At 48.0% G+C, this 20,840-nt stretch overlaps 1 protein-coding gene across 3 annotated transcripts in view; it reads left to right on the top strand.

The window, feature by feature from the left end:
• Myo18b (myosin XVIIIB) overlaps positions 1-20,840 on the top strand; it is a 246,939-nt gene that overhangs the window by 51,978 nt on the left and 174,121 nt on the right. For all 3 annotated transcript variants that reach the window (XM_013142193.2, XM_013142192.2, XM_063226027.1), the window contains exons 13-16: positions 10,781-10,954; positions 13,885-13,975; positions 16,243-16,435; positions 20,160-20,240. In XM_013142193.2, the coding sequence (XP_012997647.1) occupies positions 10,781-10,954; positions 13,885-13,975; positions 16,243-16,435; positions 20,160-20,240 (539 nt within the window). The remainder of the gene's footprint in view (positions 1-10,780; positions 10,955-13,884; positions 13,976-16,242; positions 16,436-20,159; positions 20,241-20,840) is intronic.

Below are 20,840 nucleotides of genomic sequence, written 5' to 3'. Positions count from 1 at the left end.
AGTGCTGGGACTACAACATGTGCCACCAAACCTGGCTCTGGGACCTCCCCCGGGCACAGCACATGCTGTACCACTGAGTTAATCCTCAGACAGTTTTCTCCTTGAATTTTTGATTTGAAGTAACTGAACTCAGGGGAAGTTATAAATGCCATACTGAGAGTCCCGTGGACCCTCCATGGTGTCCCCTGGTGTTGGCATCATTCATGGCTGCAGCACATATCAGAGCCAGGATGCTGACGCGGTGTGTCACTGTCACCTGAGCTACAACCCGGCCTTCAGAGCTGCACTTAGCTGCCTGCCACACACGGCTGATGCAGGGTCAGTGTTCTGGTTGCTGCTGTTAACACAGTTGCGTCTCATCATCGTGGTTTCTGTGTCCTGTGCTTGCCCACATCAGACTTCAGTTTGTCTTTCATCTTTCCTCATTAGTTTATGGTGAAGTCCCTATTTCTCTTTGCTGGCCAAAGAGATTTCCTGGAATGGATGGGCCTCAGTTTATCTAACAGTTTTCCTGTTAGTGAGCAATCTTATGGTTTCCTGCTGTTTTGGGATCATAAATAGCAGGACCCAGCCCATCTTTGTGCATAGATGGCTGTGTACACAGGCGTGGGTCCCTGCAGTGGGACCACTACATAAAGCATGCACACAGCCCAGTTTCCTGGGTGCTCCATAAGGGTGGGTCGGCACATCAAGCCCTCATACACCTGGGTTAAGTGCTGTGCCGTCATTTCCATTTGTAGTTGGGGAAGCCAAAGCTCAGAGAGGTGAAGTCACAAACTCATATCATACAGCTTGAAGAGGCACAGGGCTGGATCTCCTGCCTGGTCTGCGCTGTCACTGAGGCCAGAGGCAGGCTTGGTGTCTGCTCAGAGCCCTGCCGTGTCCAGGCGGAGGATGCTGCCTCTGTCATCACTGCAGATGGGCATGGGGCCTTCTCCACTACCCTGAGCCCTGTTTCCCTCTGTGATGCCCACAGGGCTCAGAGACACCGGGCCAGCCCCCATGCTCGGCACTCTGTCACCATCCCGGGAGGCTCCCTTCCTCCCCGTCCCCTTCCCAGAGGCCCTGGACCAGTGTGAGCCAGCTTCACCCTGAGTCAGGAGGAGTGCGGAGCCCAGGCCTTACCTTCCCCAAGGCAGCTGATGCCCTGGGGCCCGGGCCGACAGTGGGCCCAGCTGTGCTCACTCTTCAGGCTCTGAACTAAAGCGCAGCCAGAGCTCTCAAGTCAGGAGGTGCAGGACGGCGGGGTCCAGGCTGGATGGCTTCCCTGTGCAGGGGGCCTGGGGTGCAGGCTCTGGCCCCGGGTGCAGGCTGGTAGTAACCCTGCTGTGTATCTGTACAAGGCAGAGTCTCCGCCTCTCCCAAGAGCCTCCTAAAGGGCTGGATGATGAGTGCTGGTGCAGTGGAAAGCAGAAACACTAAAACAATACCCAGAACTGGAGATGGATTTATTCACATCGATGGGAGCTGATCTAGATCTTTCCCAGAATATCAGGCCCCAATCTCTGGTGGTCTAGGGCTTTTATATGCTACACAAGCAGGAGGTTCACGCAAGACAGAACTGCCAGGCAGTTCTGATTAGCTAGCAGGGTAAGATCACTAGTTAAAAGGGTAGACTAATGATCATCAGTTTAGGAAGCCTGGTACAATGGCACAATCAGGCATCCTGCCTGTTTGGTTCCCTCTTTTGGTTACAGGGTTCAAGAAGATAATTACAGGGCCATGAAGCATTTTTAGAGCTAGGCAGTTTTAAAAGAACAAAGTTTTAAAAAGAACAATTTCTCTTGTACAGTTTTTCATTTTCACTGGAAAGGGCTTGGACAGAGCAGGTCTGAGCTACTCATTGTACAGGGCAGAGTCCAGGGCCCAGAGAGGGGAAGAGACTAGCCCAGGGTCACACAGCGAGGCCATGGTGGAGGTGGGAGCAGACCCCTGCTCTCCTGATTCCTGCTCCAGGACTCTGCATCTTGCTTGGTTTCTCCCTCCCTCTTTTGTCCCTTCCTTCTCGGTTCTTGCTCTTTCATGTCCTTTTCTCTGCTCTCTTTCTCCTCTCTCCTTCTTTCCCTCCTCTCCTCTTGTCTTCTCCTTTGTGCCTACTGGTCAGCAGGTTGACCTGCTGGGGCACCTGCTGGCCGGGAGCACCATCCTTATGTTCTGAGACAGAATTTCTACTCAGGAAACAAAGAACCAGGCAAGTGCATTGAATTGTTGGAGGTGGGCAGGAATTCTAGGTGTGGGAACCTGGACTGGATAGTGGTTAGGGGACCCAAAGAGTCCTTAGGCATAGGCCCTCGAGCTGAGGGTCAGAAACAGAAGTCAGAGAGGAAGCTTCAGGCTGTGTGGTGTCACATTGCAGGCTTGGGTGCTCTGGTGACGCCTGGCTGGGGCGTGCTTGCCCCACCAGGGAGAAGCGACCTGAGGACCCTCTGCTGTGGAGTGCAGGTGGCAGGGCTCTTGCTCAGGGCAAGGCTGCACTGGGCCTGGAATCCCATAGACATCACGGCCTGAGGCCCAGCCCCCACCCTAGGCCCATCCTGCCCAAGGACCTGCTCAGGCCGTGCTGCTTGTGCAGCCTCCACCCTGCCCAGCTGGCTGCTTGGCTCCCTGCCTAGCAGCTGCTGCAGTCCAGCGTGTTCTGGGCACAGGCGAGGATTTATTCTGCATTTTCTGAGCATATTGAATTCATTCATTAAGCCAGAATGGCTGCTCTGTGATATACATAATTACAATTTTTTAAAAAAGGAACTCCCTGAAGTAGCTACAGCTAGAAGGCAGCACCCAGGTGTCCTGGGACAGTGGAAGGAGAGGGGAGTTGGGTCATGAAGGAGACTTGCACTTTAGAGTGGCCGGGCCACTCCTGTGCTGGGAGGCCCCTGGGAGCCTCTTCTCTCTTTTGACCTTTTTCTCCTAAGTCACAGCAGTGGCTGACATTTGTTCTGCGATTCCCACATGCCAGGCACTATTGTTTGAACTTTGGCTGTTTCAATACCCGCTGAAGCAGGTGCTGGACACTGAGGCTTGGGGTGCACAGTTTGCCTAATGGGACACACTAGGGACTTTGTGGGGCTCCCTGCTTGCCTGATCACCAGAGGCTGTATTAACTTCTTGCTGGAGGAGAAGCAGGGAAAGCTCATATCCTGGAAGCACTGACCCAAGGCAAAGCGTAACAATGCTAGGAATGATTGTGGAGTTGTTATTTGCTTGTATTCACAGAGAAGTCAGACTCTGCTAGACGTGATGTATGAAATCCATCATAACCCCATGCGGTAGGCTGTATTCATTGTGTGAGTGAGTAGAGTTCAGAGAAGTGAAGTGCATTGCGTAAGGTCAGGGATGTAAGGTGGCCAGTGTGGGACCAGGGGGCCCCGTCTTTAAAGCCTGTCCCGTGTGCTTTACACCCTACTGGGTTGCTTGGTCCTCGGGTTGTAATGAGTAAAATGTGCCTTTCTGCAGGGTGGTGACGTTGCTGAGACTCAGTGCTGAGCACCAGGTCCGAGGCATGGTGAGGACTCAGATGGGCTGGCTGTGACTGGCCGTCCTCAGGCCACAGGCTTCAGCCTCCAGGGACAGGTCGATAGGTCGGGTGACCCTTACTGTAGTGAGACCGTTTGAGCACGGAAGGAGCACCGTCCTGGGGCCAGCCGGGCCTGGCTTTGGCGCTGGCTTCTCCCTTGCTAGCTGTGGGGCCTCCGGCCAGTCACTCACGGCCTTTCTGTGGTCTCACTTGGTGCCTTTGACCCTGCAGTTACCCCGTGGGACACCTTCAGGTGAGGTCTCTCTGACCACGCTGCCCCTCAGCTTGGGGACACTACCTGGCAGCTTCCCATCCAATGACTTGTTTCATCCCTAAAGTGTCCCGGTGGGGATGAGCCATTCCACTGTACAGCTGAGGAAGCTGAGGCTCACAGGGGCGATGCCTTCCCCTGGAGATTTCACGGCCTGACTGAGGCTATCTTCGGGTTTCACCTTCCGGTTCCTCCAGCTGTCCTCCTCTTCCACCCCACAAAGGCCTCGTGGTGCCCTTTCCCCTCTGCTGCTGGATCCAGTTAGTGTGGGACACCTCCACATCCAGCTCCGTCCTCTTGTAAATTCCCGCCACGTTGACAGGGTCGAGCCTCTGAGGAGTCCTGGAGGAAGCCAGCCTGCCCCACCCGATTTGCCCTTAGGGCCTTCTTCTCCCAGGACGTGTCCTGGTGGCCTGCAGAGCGCTGGGAGGTCTGTTGCTGGCTTTCCAGCTGTTGGGGAGTGGGCATGGCTGCTGTTGAGCTGTGAAGAACTCAGCCGTGATTCATAGATGCCCACGGGTCGGGCCTTAGAGGAAGCACTCAGTTCCAGACGGCCGAGGCTGAGGTGCTATGGGAACTCTCTCCGAGCCAGGCAGGGGAGCAGTCGGTGCAGATGGAGGGGTGGGCTGTGTGGAGCCCCAGGGCAGCGGACCAGGTAGGAGCGGCAAGAGTCAGTTCGGGCCTCCAGGAGTAAGAGGGACACGTTTTCCAAGGTCTCGGAGTCAGAACTTTGGTGGGAAGCTCTGGGCAGAAAGCTGTGGCTATTCAAATTTCATTTGCTTCTGAGGTTTCTCTTTCTGATCCATTTATCATTTTTAATGTGGGAAGTTTCAGGGTGTGACCGTAACAGAGGGACTTGAAGTGAGCTATGTTAAGCATTCTGGACAAATACATTCGCATCTTCATCCTGTCCATGGGGTGGATTCTGTTCAGTGCTGTTCCTCCTTTGCAGAAGAGACGGCGGCGCTAAGGAGTTGGTCTGATGTCCTCACCTCTGACGCCTTTGAGCGGTGAAAGTGGGATTCAGACCCAGGCAGCTGTCTCCAGAGCGGTGCCTTCTTTTGCGGCTGCTCTGGTCTTTCCTGTGTCTCTCTTCCCTGCAGGCAGTCTCTGTCTTCGCAGGGCTTGGACTGTAAATCTCTGGGTGAGGAAATGGGAACCAGATGCGCCAGCATTATAAATAAGTCACATAATGTTGAGTAATTCAGCAACAGCACAGCTATTGTTGGAAGGAGAAATAACTTGGTTATTAATAAATGCAGGAGGCCACAGTAATTGATAGCAGTTGAGCTCATGAGCCACAGGAAAAACAGCTAAGCTATTTCTGTGTGTGTGTGTGTGTGTGTGTGTGTGTATCTCCGTCTTTCTGTCTCTGTCTCTGTCTCTGTTATTTCTCTCATTCTCATTGAGCATCAAGGGGAAACTTATCTTTGCTAGTGAATTTGGGCATCGCAGCATCTAAATAAAGCTGCACGACTCTCTATTTTTGTCTCTCTCTCTTCCTGCCTCCTTCTCATTTCCCCCTTATTCTCTCTAGTCAGATTCCATCCTGCCTCTTACTATGACCATGGCAAGTGACTCAGGTGGGGCAGTTTGTTCAGAGTCACCTGGATAGGTGAGGGCTTTTCAGATAAACCAGTGTTTCCTAAATTATTGTCTCATGGAGCAGTATTCTTTGGTCAAATAAGTTCTAATAGAACTTCTCTTCTTGGAGAGTCACAGGATACACCTTCTGAGAAGTCCTGTAGTAAGAAGCTTATGTCCCCAAGACTTGACCAAATTGGCATGACTCCAGAATCATTTTCCCAGGTGTCTCTGATGAATGTTCTGTGAAATGGTTGGGAACACTTTGGGGAGATGCCATCCCATCCTGCCACACATCTGCTGCCACCTGAGCCTCCGTGACTCAGGCCTGCCCTTGGTATCACATTGGCTGGGGCCCAGCCTCACTGCAGCCATGCAGATGGCCCCTGAGGACCAGGTAGAGAGGCAGGGGACAGTAGCATGCAGAGGGCTGCCTCCCTTCCAGAGAGCCTTCCCTGGCCTGTGTGATTGAGGGAAGCTCGAACCCCACTGTGTAAGCATGGTCATGCTCGTGGGCTCAGTCTCTTAAGTTGTCTTGGCCGTGGCCCCTGAACCAGGTACAGCTACTGAGACAAGGGTTCAAGGACACGGCCCAGGAAGCACAGGTCAGGGCGTGAGGAAGGGGGAGAGGGAAGGAAGTCAAGATCTGTGTGTCCACCAGCCGTGGGTCCCGCTTTCCACCAGCAACTAGAAGAGTGGCTGGCAGCCGAGTGCTCATGCAGAAACGGTCTCTGCACTGAGCCGGATCAGTCCAGGTGTGGCCTGCTTGCCTGCGGGGGTGGAGTGGAGAGTGGGTGGGAGTGGTGATCCTCTGCAGTGGGCAGGGGGCCAGTTCTGCTAGCAGTTTCCATCTCTCTGTACTGTTCCCTCTGGCTCACATTGTTTTGTCTTCTGTTGGATCATTTATCACTGTGGCTTGATGGGCAGCCAGTGTCCAGACAGCTGGCTTCCTGGGGGCCAGGGGAGCGCCCAGATTCTGTGTCCCAAACTGTGGCAGAGCAGGGAAGGAGCATGGCCAGGGCTGTCGTAGGTGTACTGATTGGTTCCTTCATTTGATCCCTCACTTTACAAAGGCATATTTGTGCTTTCCTATCATTGGCTGTGTTTCCAGGGCTGGGGATAAAGCTAGGACTGCACAGGTTTCTGCTTTTACAGGGCAGGTGGGCAGGATAGCAGGGCTGCTGCCGCCCAGACTCTGGGGAAGCCACTCTGGGTAGAAATCCTGATTCTGCCTCTCATCTCCTGCACCACTTTAGGGAAGAAACTCCATTTAACAGATGAGTAAACTGAGTCTGTCCATCATGTGCAGAGTGTGTTACCCACATGGATTCTTTTGGAGGCTTTTGTGAGTGGTAGGAGGAGCCATGAGAAGCCTTTGTTCAGCACAGCCTCTGGCTCTTTAGTCACACACAGCACTCCTGTGATAGCTTTGTGAGTAAGGGGATCCAGATATTCTCCGGGACACCCTACTCCCTTGGACATTGGGGTCTCTGGCTTCAGTGGCATCTGAGGTTTACTGTGATATCCCTGGCTTTGGAGTTGGTTGGTGACAGATGTTGAATCAGTGTGTCCCCTCTTTCAGCAGAGTAAAAGTGGCCATAGTCAGAATCCCCGCATCCAAGTGCCCCCATCACCTGCAGGATCCCTTGCCCATGGTCTTTTCCTGCTGATGGACAGACTTTAGGGGTGTCCTGCAACCAAGTAACCATCTCACTTGGTTCTTGCAACTCTATGAAGAGGCTTTATGATTCCATTTAACAGATGGATAAACTGAGTCTTAAATCAAAGACTATTTGACTGGCTGAAAGACTGACAGATGAGAATGTTTGTTTTGTTATCCATGTTATAGCTCAGTTCCACTTCTCACTGCCTTGGGTGGCATCTCAGGGTTTTTGGCCAGCTTTGGGAAGACTTCAGCCATTGCCTCTGTACGAGCAAAGACTGAGGAATGTACAGGGTGGGATTTTGTGTGCTAGCCAGGCTTTGGTGGGCCGGGATACATGCTCCAGCTTGGCCTCTTGAGTACCATCTCAGATTCATTCATTCATCATTAATTAATTAATTAATTAATTAATTCAGGGTGCTTCTTAGAAGCACTCAGCTGTCCCTCTAATGCAGGCAGGACTTGAGGGGTCTGCCTGTGCCTCTTCTTGGACCCAGCATTGGCCAATCTCCTTCCTGACTTCTCCCAGCTCTCTGAGGTCAGGAAGGTCACAGCAGGTGTGGGAGACTATTTTGCTATTTTGCAAAGCACCCGTGGAGACTGGTGGACAGGAGAGAGACAGGAAACACCCGCCTTAAAAGTGACTTCCTGTTTTGTTTTCTGTCCCCGCTAGAAAGAGGGTGGTCTCATTCAGTGGTAACAGCCCTCAGGGCTTCTCTCTAGTACTTGCTAATCTCCTTTCTAGCAGAGAGAGGACTTCAGGCTTACAGGTAATGCATCTAATTAGAATCTAATGACATTTTGGTGCTTATATTGTATTTATTTCTGTTTTCCATTGTGACAGATGATAATGGATTCTTATTTAAGATAGTGTGATACTGTTTCCTTGCACAATGTATTTATTTCCTTAAAATAGATAAGCAAGTTCTTTTGAAAGAAAATATATCCAGGATCATAATGATATGACAGGTTTCCTAAAGACGTTATTTGAGTAACTGGTTTTGGTGAAAGAGTAGTCTTCCGTTTAGAACAGCCTGTTTCCTGGAGACTTCTCCAAGTCTATTTTCTCACCTATAATACACAAATGACAATAGCGCTTTCTAAGACTTCTGTGAAGGTTTAACAATAATAACAGAAACAAATGTTCACAGTGATTATATATTGAGTTTTTCAACATGTACATGGAAGTCTATCACCGGCTCTGGAGCAGCAAAGGCCTTGAGATAACTAAGATGCCATGGTGAATAAAATGAAGGCACTGAACTTTTACTGTTTTCATTCCCATCCTGACGGCCACCACCATCTTCATCGTCATCATCATCATCATCAACCTTCTCGTCATCACCGCTACCACTGTCTTCAGTCAGTGCTGTCATCCCCTAACTTTTGTCATCATCCTCATCACCATCGTCATCCTCATTGCTATCCTCAGTTGCCACTATCATCACTGTTGTCACCATCGCCATCATCATTATGATCAGTTACCATGGCCACCACAATATCACCATCACTACCACCACTTACCACTGCTGCTGTCATTATGACCACTGCTTCACCACCACCACCATCATCATCCAAGTCAGTGTCGTCCTTATCCCATCGTCACCGTCACTGCTGTCGTCATCACCATCATCATCACAGTCGTCACACCATCACCGCCACCATCAGCACCACCATCGTCCTCTTCATCAGTTTTGAAAGTGGCATTTCCATTTATTAGCTGTATTACTTCTGTGCATCTCAGCTCATTATCTGTAAAATGAACACTCTGTGTGAAGTGCGGGGAAATGGTGCCGTTTCAGTGACCAGTGCTGAGTCTGGAATACACCGGTGGACCCCAGTACGCAGAGTTACTTGTGATAGCTTCAATCACACACCGTTGCCTTTCTCCTTGGAGAGTGGTGAGATAAAACAATTTTTTCAGATTTCCAGTTTTCTATCCCTGGCCCTCTTCTAAGTATCTTCTTAAAGAGCTGGTCCCTCTTTGTTGGGTTGGACTAAGAAATCTCTGTGGACAGCTATCATTCTTGTTTCAAAGGAGGAAGCACTCATGGGAAGATAACACGAGCAGTATTTTTAAAGGCTGGTACTGTTATTTGCTTTCATAAATCATTTATTTTTTATATGGATTACAGAGTTAGTGTATAACCACTGTAGAAAATTTGGAAAATACCAAGTCTCTTTGTCCAGGTATAATTAATATTTGGCTACATTTCTGCCTTTATCATTTTTTATAACCATTAGGAATGATTAACTTCACGTCTGTGCGATGGCCTAGTTTTCTCATCTGCTTTTCACTTAACATTCAAGTGTAAGTGTTGTCCATGTGGTACGAGGTCTCTGTTGCTAAGTTTATGTGACCTGATGATACTCCATAGTGTGGCTGTCCGCTGCTCTGCAGTCTCCTCCTGTGACCTTCCTCCCCCATTAGAGTCCAGCCGCACAGCCTTCGCGGTGTTTCTCTAACACACCGTACTCACTTCTGTCTCAGGAATTTTGATCTGCCTCTCCTACCTCTAAAGTACCTTCCTGGTTCTTTTTAACAAATTAGTGCATACGAGTTACACCGAATACTGAGTTTCATTTTGGCACACTAGTGCACGCACGTAACCTTCCTTGATCATTTCACCCATCATCCCTTCTGTTTGTTTCTCCACTCCTCCAGTCCCCTTCCTCTTCTCTTTACTTTCCCCCTTTGAAAACCTTCTTTACAGTTTTCTTTGTAGATGGCTCATATGAGAGAAAGCATGATATTTGACTGTGTGAGTCTGGCTTATTTGACTTAATGATTTCTAGTTCCATCTATTTTTCTGCACATGACATGATTTCATTTTTCCTTTTAATATTCCATAGTGTATATACACTACATTTTTTTTATTCTTTCATCTGTTGACAGCTACTCAAGCTGACTTCATAGCTTAGCGGTTGTGAGTTGTGCTGTGAAACATGGGTATACTACTGCTGCTGTTTTGTACCAAGTTTAGTTCTTTTTACTCGCCTAGTTCTTGATAATAGCCAGTTCCTTCTCATCTGACACCTTTCTGGACGTCTCTGGGAGCACTCCAGCTAGGTAACATCCCCCTCAGCCTCTCTTTATCTTATTAACTGGTTCAGTTTCTTACTGCAGTTGTGTGTGTGTGTGTGTGTGTGTGTGTGTGTGTGTGTGTGTGTGTGATGGGGGATTATCACCTGGAATTACCTTACCCCTCTATTTGTTCACTTGGTCATTGTGCCACTCCTTCAGTAGACTGGAAAATACACCAGGACAGTCACTTGGTCTGTCTGGCTCACCATTGGTTTCCCAGTGGCTATCAAAGGGCCTGTCAAAGTAGGCATTTAGTGAATACCTAGTAATAAGCAGAAGGCTGAGTGGACAGTTGGAGGTGTGAGCTGAAGGCTGGGTGAGCAGCTGAGTGGGTGGGTGAGAGAGGAAAGCACAGGGTGGATGGATGGATAAATAAATATGTGGAAATATCACATCATCACAGACATTACCCAACTCCACATTTAAAACACTTCCTCAGGGTGCTTTTAATTGCTTTGACAAAGTGAGCAAATGCAGATGGTTAGGAAGTAGGAGCTTGTGCCTCTGGGGAAGCCTGGCACTACCTGGATGCTCTGCCTTGTTAGGCTCCCAGTGCGACAGTGAGTGGCCTCAGAGGCCAGCAAGACTCTCAGAGGCGCTCTTATGTGTGCACCACCCATGGGTGGGGTCTCACTACCATGCCTTTTCCTGTCCCTCTTGCAGTGGGCCGGAAGCAGTTTATGCGTTTTGAGTGGGCAAACCATGCAGCTGAGGCCCTGGGCTGTGAGTACGAGGAGCTGAACACAGCCACTTTCAAGCACCACTTGCGGCAGATCATTGAGCAGGTGACATCTGGGCCGAGCCGCCGGGACCTGAAGGATGAGGAGCCCAGCTCAGGTATGCTGCTGCCTCTCCTCTTGGCCAGCCCTGGAGATGTTCCAGCATTCTTTCTCTTGTCCATCGAGGGTTTACTGAAGACCCTGCGCCTCTGTGCCATGTGTGAGGAAGCCACTGTGGCTCCTGCTACATCGTGCTCATAGTCTAGTCAGTTTTGCCCAGTGGTCATGAAGGTGGCTGGATCCTGGAGGGGGCCCTCTAGAGGGCCAAGGGGACGCTATAGACAGTGCCATGAGATGGAAGTGTTTCCACTGGAAAATAGGGAAGTATTTTTTGAGTGCTTGATTGGAAGGGGAGACCAAAATTTCTGTTCAACAGACAGAAATGAGATGGTGTGGCTGGACCTGGTTAGAAGGGTGGGCAGAGGGAACTCTGGAGGACACGTGGGACCTGCTTCAGGGGGTTCATGGACCAAGGTGTGTGTCTTAGGCTGATGAGAAGCCATGGAGGGGCTTGAGCAGGGGAATGGCCCGATTTGCCTTTTTCTTTATAATGCACAGCCTGGACAAAGGTTTTGGGCTGAGCGGGAGAAGGGAGACTCTGTTGGGAGCCTGTGAAAGTCACAGAGGGGAGGGGTGGTGGAGATGGGATGAGGGGAAGGTTGCTTAGTCTGATTTACTAACAGGGCAGAGACGAGAGGGAGTAAGCGTGGCTTCTGGGACTTAGTCTGAGTGACTGGAGGAGGGAGGGGGCTCTAAAGTGACTTAAGGGGAAGTGAGAGGACTTGATTCTGAACCTATGAGGATGGTCCATCGTGTCCCAAAGCTGAAGCTTGCCATCCAAATACGGTGGCTGCAGAGAGAAGGCAAAGTGACCTTTGGGAGCCTCTGAGATTCTTTGACAACTCTCTGAGAATAGCTGTTTTTGAGACAGCAGAATTTGGGATTAGGGGTTGGGATTGTCCTGAGCTGTGTTTTTGGGGGCGTCTCTTGGAACCTCTGGGGTCCTCAGAGCTGCCCTCACTTTCCAGGAGCTTCTAACGGGAGACTGATGGCACTGAGACTCCATTGGCCTCTTATGGTTTCCTCTAGGTCTGTGCTCTCTCGTGAGCTGTGGTCTGCTTGCCCCTCTTTTCTAGTGTACATGCACAGATGTGTGCAGTGCACTTGTTTGTGCACACACAAGCACAAACATATGCATAGAAGACCTAGGCATGGCATACTACATGCACGCACATGATGCCACATGCCACCAATGCAGAGACAGACAACATGTAGTCACACAAATCACAGCCACACACTGCATACATCATACACATACAGAAATACATGAACCACATACATGCACGGGGACATATATGCTACACACATGCACAGACACCCATTTGGTTTTGTGAGTCTGAGTCAGCCTCTCAGGCCCAAGTCTCAGGGGTAGACATTGAACAAGCAGGGGACCTGCAGGCTTAGGAGAGATGCTGGGAAGCTGTGTTGCCTAGCAACAGCCTAGGGTGGGGGTGGAGTATAGAGAGGGATGGGAAGTGCTTTGGGGGCTGCCTAGAATGTACAAGTGGAAGGATTTCTCTAAGCACTAGGGCACATCGATTTAGAAGCTGGGTTTCTAGTTCTGTGGGTAGAACTCAAACTTAAGAGTTAGGCCTTTTCATGATCTGACACCCTCCCCCATTCTCTGCTCTGCTTAATTTTATATGGCCTAGTCAAGGTTGGCTGTTTTAATGGAATGCACACAAGCATGTGTATGTTTAAGCAAAGCAGAGACCATGACCATAATTATAGTTTTGTAAGCTTTTCTTCCTAGCATTGTAAGTAGGCACGTTCCCAATCTCATTCTCTATATGTCTGTACCTGACTGGGAACATTCCTTTGCACCAACAGCCTACAAATTATCTTACCCACTTGCTGTTGTAAGATATTGAAATTGTTTCAAAAAAGCGATCTTGCCAATTTAATCAACAATTGGAGGAGCTATTTATGCAGGCATCCTTGTTTCTCAGAATATTTCATTAGAATAAAAGACAAGGAATAAAATTATTAAGCCCCAGTATAGGAATAAGTTATAGCTTCTGATATAAAATTGCCAAGTTTCCTTCTGGAAAACAGGAACAGCAAACATTTACTGTATTTTTACAGACACTGAAGATTTAAACACCAAAAAATGCCAGGACAGTCCCTAAATGAAGGGCACTCCCAGCCACATGGGGGAGACACAGGTCAATAAAATAATCACACAAGTAAATGGTTGGCCACAGTTGGTTGTATAAAAGCAAGTAAAATTGAGAATTAGCCTAATGGTGGTGGTCACTAGTCAAGGAAGGCTTCCCTGAGGAGGTGACTGTATTAGCTTTCCATCACAAGAGCAGAACACCTGAGATAGCCAGTTTAAAAAGAGAAAGGGCTTATTTGGCTTACAGTTTTAGAGGTTTTCATGCCTGGTTGTTTGGCACTGTTGCTTTTGGGTCTGTGGCAAAGCAGCGTTTCTTTCAGGGAGCACATGTCAGAGGAAGCCCCTCACTTCATGGTGTCAGGAAATGAGGTGGGGCAGAGAGTACTTTTACACAGGAGGCCAGGGTCCCACTAGTCCCCTTTAAGGGCACCCCCAAAAGCCAGAGCCCTCCCGCTATGCCCCACCCCTTGCACGGTGCATCTTCTCCCAGTAGCGCCCTGGGCCGGGGACCAAACCTTCACACGTGGACCAGTGGGGCACATTACGTATCCACACTGTAGCAGTGACCTCTAAGGGGAGCCCTGAGGAGTGAAGAGAAAAGCAACTTGGAGAGCAGTAGGAGGCCAGGTTGTGGGATAAGACTGGAACACTGTCCTGAGAACGGGAGCACAATGCTTCCGCAAGGGGGTGCGGTGACTGGGAGGGACATTGCTGCTGTCAAGTGACCCCTGCTGCTCTACAGTTACGTTCAGGACTCTGGGCACCGCTGTGACCACAGGATCCTGACTTTGCCTCTCTCCCACCTCAAGGGTTCAAGATGACGGGCACGGAGTGTGTGGAGGGCATGGCCTCAGGCCTGTACCAAGAGCTCTTTGCGGCTGTGGTCTCGCTCATCAACAGGTAATGGCGGCCTTCTGTCCTTCACGGAGTGGGCCTCTGGCAGTGGAGCAGTTTTGCAGAGTAGCATTTTTGCACTTTTGCTAAGGAGCACTGTTTTGTTCTATTTTATGAAAACATAAAACAAAATTTCATAACAAAATAAGAGAATAACAATAGTTAATATACTGTATATAGTTACTCAGAGTGAAAGATACAAACCGCAGAGTGTATTTTTAGAACAGGCAAGAGGGTTGTCAGTGGGAAATGCTGGGTTTAAATTTCACCGTGGCTGCCCACTCACTGGCTGTGTGACTTGAGTGAATCCATTCACCTCTCTGACCTCCCTTTACGCACCTGTGAAATAGCTGTGTTCCCCAGAGTGGAGGTGAGGATTAAAAAATAATTATGTATCAAAGTGGCTTTCTAATAGTGACAGTAAAAATACTAGTTGTAAAGCCTGATGACTTCTGGGTGTCTGCTAAAGCCTGGGGACCACTCCCCTGGTGTAATTTGCCTCATATCCTATAGTTTCACATCAGCCCATTGAACAGATGAGGTGAGGCAGGGAGGCTGCACCCTCACCTCATGCCTTGAGTCTCCTCGAATTATCCCCCTAATTGTTCATATCACTTACTTGTCTCATTTTTCTTGCTGGGACAAGGAGGAACCAGGATATAATTTGGGGGTGGCTGTGTCTACAAGGTGCCCCTGCTGGGCTGTAGGCACATGGGGCCTCATTTTGCATCTTCTGAGCTCATCTTTGGAAACATTTTAAGTGGTTCCAGCGGGCCCACTGGAGAACATGGGCAAAGGCTTCCCTGCCTCCTCTGGGGGAGCAAGAAGCATAATTAGGCTTCTGAAATCCTGTTAAAGGCTGAGGCTGGTACACAGCCATAGAAAGCCAAGGTCTCTAAGTTGGTGCAGGCCTAGAGTCAGCCCCTCGGTCTGTTGTTGATAGAGTAGTTGCTCTCAGAGGCCACAGGTACTTTATCCAGAAGCAGAGGGGGTCATGTGTGCTTGAAGGGGTACAGAAGTGGAATGAACTCAGGTACTGGAGCCCCGTTAGCCTGCAAACGTAACTGCTCCATAGCTTGGATTCTCAGGGGCCACATCTTTGAAATGGGCTTGTCAATAACAAACTCTCATTTGAGTCTCTAATAGGCACCTGCCTTCCCCAGGTTAGCTGAGTTATCTCTGTCTTCATACACTTTATTAGATGGGGAATCTCAGCAGGGAGAACAGAGAATCAAGGTGCATGCGAAGGCTTCTCCGAAGCTGTGAGATGATCATGCTAATGATGATAATGCAAATGACATTTCCCGAGTGTTGACCACCTGGTAGACTTCGTGGTCACAGTGGTGGATGAGTTTATCCATTGTCCTCCCAGGAGCCACTGTAGCTGGTTTTCAACATTAATATATTTTTTTTAGTAGGAGGATTAAAACAAGAGACTTCTCATGGAGCTATAATTCTCAGCATTATTAAAATTTTATTTGAGACAGGGTCACTAAATTACTAAATGACCCATGCTAATGCTGGCCATGAACTTGCAGTCTTCCTGCCTTGGTCTCCAAGAGTGCTGGTATTACAGGCTTTTGCCACTGCACCTGTTCATCATTAACCTCTCCATGCTGATGCTCAGAGAAGTTGGGAAATTTTCCAGAGACATACAACCTATGGCAGAGAGAAGGGGTAAAGCCCACATGTGACTGACCCCCAGGTCTCCTAACTTGCACATTTTCATGGAAATAGACCTTGCTCTGTCCACCCAGGCAGATTCATTGGGAGAATTCTAGGAAGTGATAGCTTAAAAGAACTTTGTAAATGGATCCCCTGAACAGAATGATATTCCTGGCTCAGTGTGCCACTGGAGACAGTAAAGGAAACTCTTAACTGTAGCTTTGGAGCCAGTTTTGGGTTTCCATTGGCTGATTATTTCTCCACTCCTCTAAGTCACATTTTTGAAAGCTTCTTGAGTCCAAGTGTCATGAAGCACTTTCTACACTTTTGACTCCTTTGGTGTTTACTTCAGTCTGTGAGATCAGCTACTCACTCCCATCCTTGTTTACCAGTTGGGGAAACCCATATTCAGAGAGTCTAAGTAACTTGCCCAGGGTCATACAGCTTGTAAGCAGTCAGCTTGGTTTTGAAAACAGAGCTTCTGGACTTCCAAACCCACTTGGCATGCGGCTTGAATTTGTCCAACTCTGCTGTGGGAAAAAGGGAGTCTTGATCTGGTAGGCTTTCAGATTCCATGTCATGTTAAGAACTTTCTCTTTTCTCCCTAGATCCTTCTCGTCCCACCATCTCGCCATGGCCTCCATCATGGTTGTAGATTCTCCAGGCTTTCAGAACCCCCGGCACCAGGGCAAGGACCGAGCAGCCACCTTTGAGGAGCTGTGCCATAATTATGTTCATGAGCGTCTCCAGTTGCTTTTCTATCAGCGAACCTTTGTCTCAGTGCTAGAGCGATATCAAGAGGTAAGGGTAACCTGGAATTGGACCCTCACCAGGGCTTTAAGGCAGAGGCAGCAAATCCTCCCTCAACAGCACACAACGTGCCCTATGTGGTTCATCATAGAACAGTCCCATTTCACATGTGGCTTTCTGGGCCTCTGCTACTCTGTGTCTGATGACAGTCTGGTCTCCACCCACTGCCTCAACCCAAGGCCCCCAGCCTCCGGGACATCCCCAGTCCTTGTTCTCATGCTACCCCCTTTATGTGATGACATCTGTCTCCTTGTCTACCACACCCAGGCTCAGAGCCACTCTCGTGTCCTTCCTAGGGCAGAAGCCCTGTGGTGGTGCAGACAGCAGCCAGCAGCCTGCAGTCCATTGTGGAGCACAGGGTGGCAATCTCTAGCAGTTAAAGGCACATGCCCCCTGGGATCCAGCAGCACTCTTCTTGGGGCACTTGACAGAAAGCGCATGCATGTGAGGCAGGAACACATTTGGGTACGTGTTCAAATGTACCCAACCCTTCTCTCATTTACAAAGTTGTTTAAACATTTACACATGTCCAAGCTTGATTTGTGCTGCTTTTACCAGAATACCTGAGACTGGCTACTGTATGAAGAACAGAAACGTATTTCCTCACTCTGGAGGCTTAAAAGTCTAAGGTCAAGCTGCCAGTGGGTGTGATGTTTGCTGAGGCTGTGCTGTGTTTTGTGGATGGCACTTCTGGGCTGCCCCCAGAAGTGAGTACCTGTCCTGGAAAGTGGAGGGCAAGAATACTGAGTGAAGCCTCTTCTATCAGGGCCTTGAGCCTTCATGGCCTAATAACCTTGAGAAGGCTGCACTGCTCAGGGTTATCACGTGGTCTCCTTGGCCATGCAGATTCCACACCTGTACTTTGGAGTGACACATTCAAGCCACAGCCGTGTGGAAAAGTATATAAAGCACAAGTGTGCAGCTCCATGAATTTATCCAAATAAGCATATGCATGTACCCAGGTGACAGTGAGGATGCTAATAGGACCCCAGATCCCTAGCCCCTAACTCCTCCATTTTTTGAAGGTGACCACTCTGATCTCAGTAAAAGTTAATGAAAAAATACTACAAATACTCATATCATTTATAGGATAATGAATATTAAAATTAGTCATTCTTCTGGTTGGAGCCCAGGTGGGAGTCGAAGTGAAATTAGTGACATGGATAGATTTCTAGTAAATAATGTTAATGGCATCTGATCCTATCTGTTACTTATTGGCTTGTGTGGCCTTAGGAAAGTCACTCCCTCTTGCTGACCATTAATTTCTTTACATGGAAAACAGAGCTAATAGTACTACTGTACCAGTTACCATTTTCCATAATAAAGCTGCACAAGCTACCCCAAATATGGTGGTTTTAAAAAGCTTTTTTGTTGTTGCTCACAAGTCTCTGGACAGCCTGGGCAACTCTTCTGGGTTTGGCTGGGTCAGCTCTTGAATCTGTAGACGGGTGTAATTTGGGAAGGTGGCTCTGATGACCTCTGCTGGGTTGTTTCATGTGTCTAGAGGTTCTCTGCCTGTGAACTTAGTCCATGCTCCCTGATGCCTCAGCCTCCAGCAAACCAGCACAGGTGAGAATCATGGTGCTGGAGGGAGAAGTGTGCAGAGCACCTTGAGGCTTTGACTTGGAGCTGCCACAGGGTCACTTCTGCAGACTCTTGATTGGTTAGAGTAAAACCAAGGCTGAGCCCTGATTCAAGGAGAAAGGACATTGGCTTCACTTCCTAATACAAAAGCTGCAATATCAGTCTGCAAAGAGCATTGGCACAGGGCTGTAATGCAGACAGCAAAGCTTTTTTACAAAGAAGATTACCACATTCCTATAACCAGCTGTTATGAGTGTTTAATGAAGTAGGATAGACAGTGCCTAGTCAGTGTTAAGATTCAATACAAAGTACCAGTTTTCCTGTAACATTTCACTTCCTATTATCAAAATAATGCAGGATTTTTATTAAAAACTAGAAAGTTAGTATAAATAGTTTCCTTTAGCCCCACTACCCAGAGGCAACCATTGTTACTGCTCTCAGTACTTCACATCAATCATTTTTCCGTATTGTCTTTTGTATGGATTTCCTGTTCTCTGTGCACATGATTTTGTTGTCTGCTGATTTCCTCAAGGCCTTACATTATGTTTCCCTGCTCTATTTGCGAATTGTAGTAAACATGCATTTCAGCGGTTATTAACTCTTTTTATGATCTCTGGGTGATTTCCAAGTTTAAGCTACAAATAACACTGTGATGAACATCAAGATACACAGCATTGCTATTTCTTGTTGCATTTAATGGCAGTTATTACTAACCATATTTATGTTGTTTCTTCCAGCACTGGGCATTCAGCCTAGGATTTATTAGGTGATCTGAAAATATTTAAAAAGTTTATACTGAATTATCAGTTTCTTTTTTAATAAGCACATATTAATTATATAGAATAAGGAGTTTCATTGTGAATTTTCATACATATATGTGAAATACTTTGATCATATCCCTAATATTGATTACCCTCTGTCCCCTTTTGTCTCTCCTCTGAATTACTAGTTTATGATGAAGCTCTTGCGTGATTGCTGATGATCCTGTGTTTTAGTTAGTTTTCTCTTGTTGCTGAGACAAAATATTTGACACTCAAAGTAAAAGAAGGAAGGATTTGTTTATCTCACATTTTGTACAGTTTGTAGTAGTTTCAGGCCATGACTGGCTGGCTCCAAGGCAGGTTAGCTTAGGAGAAGGGGACTGCAGAGGATAACTAGTTCATGGTAAGCAGAAGTCAGCAAAAACAAGCAAGTAAGGCACCTTAACATTGTCTTTCTGTCCCTTTTATTTTACCCAAGCTACTTAGGGTGGGTAGCACTCACGCCCTTCATTCTAGTGCCTTGGAGCCTAGCATTGTACAATAAATCAATCCTGGCATCACATGCTCTATATCCAGTCACCTCTGAAAAAGCCACACCTATAACTGTGTGAAGTTTGGGGGGGGACATCTAGACACAAGTCATAACACCTTGAATGATGAACAATATCAGGATAGTACTGGGATGTTGATGGATAACATTTATTCAGATAAAGACTGAGACATAACGAAACAAAATAACCTCAAGTGGCAAGTGATGCACATAGAAATTTCTCCAGAGAATACATGGAAAGATGCTTGATATCACTAATCAAGAGGGAAATGCAAAGCATGAGCTGTAAATGCATTTAATGTTACCAGTCCATACATTTAGAAATGATTAAGGTGGCAAAATTAATGTTATATATGTTTCACTACAAATTTGCAAAATAATTTTTAAAAGAAAGGTTGAAAAGTTGTATTAGTCAGCTTTATCCTTGTTGGGACAAAATACTTGGCACCCGTAATTTAAGGGAAAGGTTTATTTGGCTCACGTTTTCAGAGGTTTCAGTCCATAGTTGGCTGGCTCCAAGGTAGAACATCATGGTAGAGGAAAGTTGGTCACCTTATGGCAGGCAGGAAATGGACAAGTGGGGAAGGGGCTAAGAGGAAGGGGCCAGGAACAGATATAGTCCCCCAAGTTATGACCCACCAGATACACCAGAAGTGTTTTTCACTAATCTTCTAGGTGTCTCTCAAGCTAGTCAAGTTGACAGTCAAGGTTAATCATCACAGTTATAATGAAAGTCCATATTTTTTTTTCTCCCCTAGAAGTTTTCTGCCTGACTCAACTCACTGAAGGATTTAACTTTTACATCCTGTGATTTTTTTAGGAAGGCATCCCTGTGCACTGTGACCTACCAGAGTCTTCCCCAGGGACTACAGTGGCAGTTGTGGATCAGAATCCCTCTCAGGTAACAAGGGACCTAGGGGGCCAAGGTTCCCAGCTGTGACAGTTTTAGTAAAATATAGTAAGATGTGAATCTTTAAGATACCCAAGGCTTCACACTGCCTGCACCTGGGTTTGTTAGAGATGCACACTTGGGACCCTGCCTCCCTCCCTGGGTCCTAGGTTGATCAATTTGGGATAGAAATGAACTTGCGATGAGAATCACTGCTCAGCTTTTGTGTCTGGTCCCTGTTGTAGAAAGCACCCCTGGGCCTCTGTGGTCTGAACTGAAGAACTTCGGGGTCCTTCAGCTTTTCTGGCCTGACAAGTCTGAGTATCTTCAGATAAAGGTGCTGGCTTGGCACACAGGGAGCCCTGAGCTGTGGAGGCTGGAGGAGTGGTGGCCCTTGGGGACAGATGGCCTTTTTTTTTTTTTTTGTCTTTTTCTTTTTTTATCGGTACCGGGATCGAACTCACGACTGCCTGCTTGCAAGGCAGGCGCTTATGCCGCTGAGCTAAATCCCCAGCCCCAGATGGCCTTTATTTTTTGTGGGATGCCAGAGTCTTCACCTCACTCTACTCCTGGAATCCATTTTCTGACCTTAGTTTAACCTTGTCTTAGACC

Source organism: Cavia porcellus, unplaced genomic scaffold (assembly GCF_034190915.1).
Source record: "Cavia porcellus strain 051 isolate PalLab524CR breed Dunkin Hartley unplaced genomic scaffold, mCavPor4.1 scaffold_16, whole genome shotgun sequence".
NCBI lineage: Eukaryota > Metazoa > Chordata > Mammalia > Rodentia > Caviidae > Cavia > Cavia porcellus.
This window is presented reverse-complemented; position numbering and strand designations above follow the sequence as displayed.